This window comes from Typopeltis vanoorti, chromosome 14 (genome assembly GCF_054136105.1).
Source record: "Typopeltis vanoorti isolate ZY-2024b chromosome 14, IOZ_Tvanoo_1.0, whole genome shotgun sequence".
Classification (NCBI taxonomy): domain Eukaryota; kingdom Metazoa; phylum Arthropoda; class Arachnida; order Uropygi; family Thelyphonidae; genus Typopeltis; species Typopeltis vanoorti.
Window position 1 is genome coordinate 121,177,375 of NC_143562.1, and position 3,910 is coordinate 121,181,284.

Below are 3,910 nucleotides of genomic sequence, written 5' to 3' on the forward strand. Positions count from 1 at the left end.
GCATATACAGTGGAATTAGATTTTGAAAAGGCTTTTGATAGATTGCCACAAGTTGGTAACTGAACTGAAGCAGATAGGACTGGTTGATAGACTAGTCAGATGGATAGTTGAGTGTCTATCAGATAGGTATCAACAAGTTGTATATGCGGGACACTATCTCGAGAGAGGAAAGTCACTAGTGGTGTGCCACAAGGGTCCTTTGGGACCACTGTTATTTAATCTGTATATATTAATGATATTGGGATAGGTTTAACTGGTGACATACAATTGTTTGCAGATGATGCAAAGCTGGGGAGAGTGCCAAGGAATCAAGTAGATGTGGCCCTACATGAGGACTTGAATAGATTATATAAATGGGCAGGTAAGTGAAACTTCCAGTTAAATGTTGCCAAGTGCAAGGTTCTGAAATTTGGTATGCAACAACGGGATGCAAAGTATACACTTAATGGGGAAATTTTGAAGGAAGTTGATGAAATAAGAGACCTTGGAGTGGTGGTAGACAAGGATCTGCAATTCCGGTGGTCACATTGCACAAGTTATGAAGACATCACATCAGATTATGGCAATGATACAGAGGAGCTTAACTTGTAGAAATAAAGAGAGGTTCTGGTTCCATTATATAAGGGCTTGATCAGGTCTTGTATGGATTATTGTGCACAGATTTGGTCCCATGGTTTTCATGGTGATGAGAATATGTTTCATAGTGTCCAGAGAGGACTGAGTAAGGTTGTAACTTGTTTTGGGGATGTGAGATATGAGGACAGATTGAGGGAATGCAGTTTACAAAGCTTTGTGAATACAAAGAAGAGAGAGGATATGATTGAGACATTTAAGTTGGTAAAGGGTTGTTACTAGGTTAATGTAGAAGAATTTTTTTTGTAGAATGGAGAAAGGGAGTAGAACAAGGGGACATGCCTGGAAGTTGTTTGAGGGTGTGAGCAGGTGCATAAGGAGTAGGTTCTTTGCATGGAGAGTGAGTTATCAGTGGAATGCTTTACTTAACATTGTGCTGAATGCAGATACATTGAATGAGTTTAAAGCCCAGTTTGATGGGATTTGTGTGTAATAAAGTTTACCTCCCATAATGAGTCTTTAGACTACATAGAAGTCTGGTGTTGTGTTAATATAATAAATAATATATATATATATATATTTTTTTTTTTTTATTTATTATATTAACACAACACCAGACCATACGTCCTTTATTTAAGAAGACAGTCCTTTAGATTTTTTTTTTTTTCTAAAATGGCCATTGTCCTTTATTTTGTGAACTGAAATAGGGTTATGTGCTCAGGAAAAGCAATTATTGAATATTGGTGCATAGCACATGGCCCACAGATCTGTGGGCAAAGATCGAGGAAAGCGTTTTGTTCATTTCCAGCCACTGGAACTTGCATATAAATGACGGCAAACTATCTGATGAAGTTTCGTGTATTAAAAGTTATGTCACCAGTGAAAAGATCGAAGAATGATGACAAAATAATGAGTCCTGACAACGTAGATGGGTTGAAAATTTTAAATATTGCACAGATAAACACATATCTTTTAAAAACTTTTTAAAAATCGTTGAATTTTGCTTATGTCTCCCTGGATCTAATGCCCCCACTGAATGAGTATTTTCATTAGTGAACAATATGTGGACCTGTGGAAAAAAACCAATTAAAAATCAAAACATTGAAAGCATGCATTTATACCAAATGCATGCTTTGACATGAACTGCATACAGTTTTATGAATTTTTAAAACACAAACCTGATTTATTAAAAAAAAAGTTGATTCTTGTGAAAAGTATCAAAATTAAATTTTTTAAGTAATAATATGATTGTTTAAAATGCTATGTATATGCTTATATTTTATAATAAATGTTATAAAGCTTTTTAGTTTTAGTGAAACAGATAAACGCAACTTGCTTTTTTTTTTCATTATGAAACAATTTCTGATGTCTTTATTTTCTCCAAAAAAATATGGTCACCGTAATCATAAGAGATAAAGGAGAGTATTCACAGTCACAACCCACTATAAATAATATACGTTGCTCTCATTACATGATCAATTTACCTAGTTCCTTATCAAGTTGAAGTACGGCCTTATGATGCAAAAACAATAGTTGTCCATTTGGAAGAAACGTACTCAACATTGCTGACACAACATCAATTTTTTTATTGATTTCGTATGGTGATGCACTAATAATGGGAACGCGGTTTTGCAAATACCTGATAAAATACAATAAAATTCTTCCTGCCATGATACGATTTTCGTGCTTATCGCATGCAAGAATATAAGTACATCCATCGACAGTATGCCATAATATAACTTTCTCGACTTGATTAGGCCCAATCTTCATAGAAAAGAGTCCTCCAATTTCATTTTCATAGGCTTCGTATGCAAGACTAACTTGTCCAAAAGTTGACGGGTTTGATACAGAGCAATTGTATTCATTTTCAGATTTTACATTGTTCACAATATCATTGATAATTTGGTGATACTGCAGTCTAACATTATAAGACGTATCATCACAATCAACAGATTCCAAAGTAAGTTTGTACCATCCAGTTCTGCAATTTTCCTTCGATATATTTTCTGATATTACACTACTATCAAAAATAAAAGAGCACAGAACAGTACTCGAATCCACAGATATTACTACCGCAATGAAAGCAAATACCATGATCTCCGAAATAAACAAAATAATACAGCAAGAGTACCTATACAGTATTATAAAATCCTAACACAAGTGATACCAGCGCTACATGGTCTCTATCATTGTAATATAAAATATAAAATATACGACATAACTCCACCCAGAGGCGAAGGAGGGAACCTTCAACTAAAACGCTAAATCGAAAAATTGTGACGTTAAATAATAATTATTACCAGGCACTACAACACTACATGCTTCCCAGTGAGGTACAACAAACTTTGGCCCTGCACCACAGTGGAGAAATCAAAATTATAATAAGTTTGTTCCTAAGTTTGTTCATTTGACTGTCAACACTATTCAAATTGCGTAGCGCAATTGGAACACTAGGGGATATTGCGCCCCTTCGACTGAAAAAAAACTTGTCTTGATTCTCGTTGTGACGAGAGGAATCTTCATAATTAATGGCGTTTTCAATTCGGATCCCATACAAATGTAACAGCATTTTTTTCTTCTCCCGCAAATGGGATTTGCATTCCATGTATACAGGCAAATCGGCTATGAGAATACATAAAGGGTGGCCATAATTAAAGAGGTGTTCAGATTCCTGTAGCGAAAAATGTATTCGACGAAGTTCAACCAAATTGGTGTAAGTACACTCTGGAATATCGGATTTTGATTTACAGGGAAAAAAAGTATGAAATTCTGCCGCCGGCGGACAATTGGCGCTAGAATCGCATAATATTTGCATAATGTCCCTGTTTCTAGTGACGAGTTGGTGGATAAAAGGAAGACCGAAATGGATTCGAGTCATTCTGATAAGACTGAAGTGCTATGGATCTCACCTTACCGGAACGTGTGCTGGTCAAGTTTTAATATCAATAGCGCGCTAATGCCGCGCTTCAAGAATTCTGGTATGTGAAGGATAGAAGAAAAGGTCCAATGGCAATAACAAATCTTAGAAAAATAATTTTGCAATTTGAAAATATCGAATCTTTAGCATTGAGGCCAGGAGACGAGGGCGCAAACGGATTATTCCTCATGAATTTAAAGTTGCAACTGCTATCGTGGAACACGAAATGAATAACGTACAAGGGTCCAGCAGTGCTCGGGCAATATCAAGGCGACTGGACAGGCCATCCTTAATTGTGTGGATAATCCTGCATCAAATGCTGAGGTTTTCCCCTAGAAGATCCCCCATACTCAAGCTTTGCTTCACGGTGATGCGGAAACTCGACTGCAGTTTACCCTGACGTTCTTAGCTCGAATGGAA

General features: G+C 36.3%; 1 protein-coding gene across 1 annotated transcript; it reads right to left on the minus strand.

Moving 5' to 3' along the window:
• Positions 1-1,933: 1,933 nt before the first annotated feature.
• Positions 1,934-2,739, minus strand: LOC150099867 (uncharacterized). The gene has a single exon (XM_090404203.1). The coding sequence runs from the start codon at positions 2,665-2,667 to the stop codon at positions 2,041-2,043; it is 627 nt and encodes a 208-aa protein (XP_090260329.1). The 5' UTR covers positions 2,668-2,739; the 3' UTR covers positions 1,934-2,040.
• Between the last annotated feature and the right edge of the window lie 1,171 nt (positions 2,740-3,910).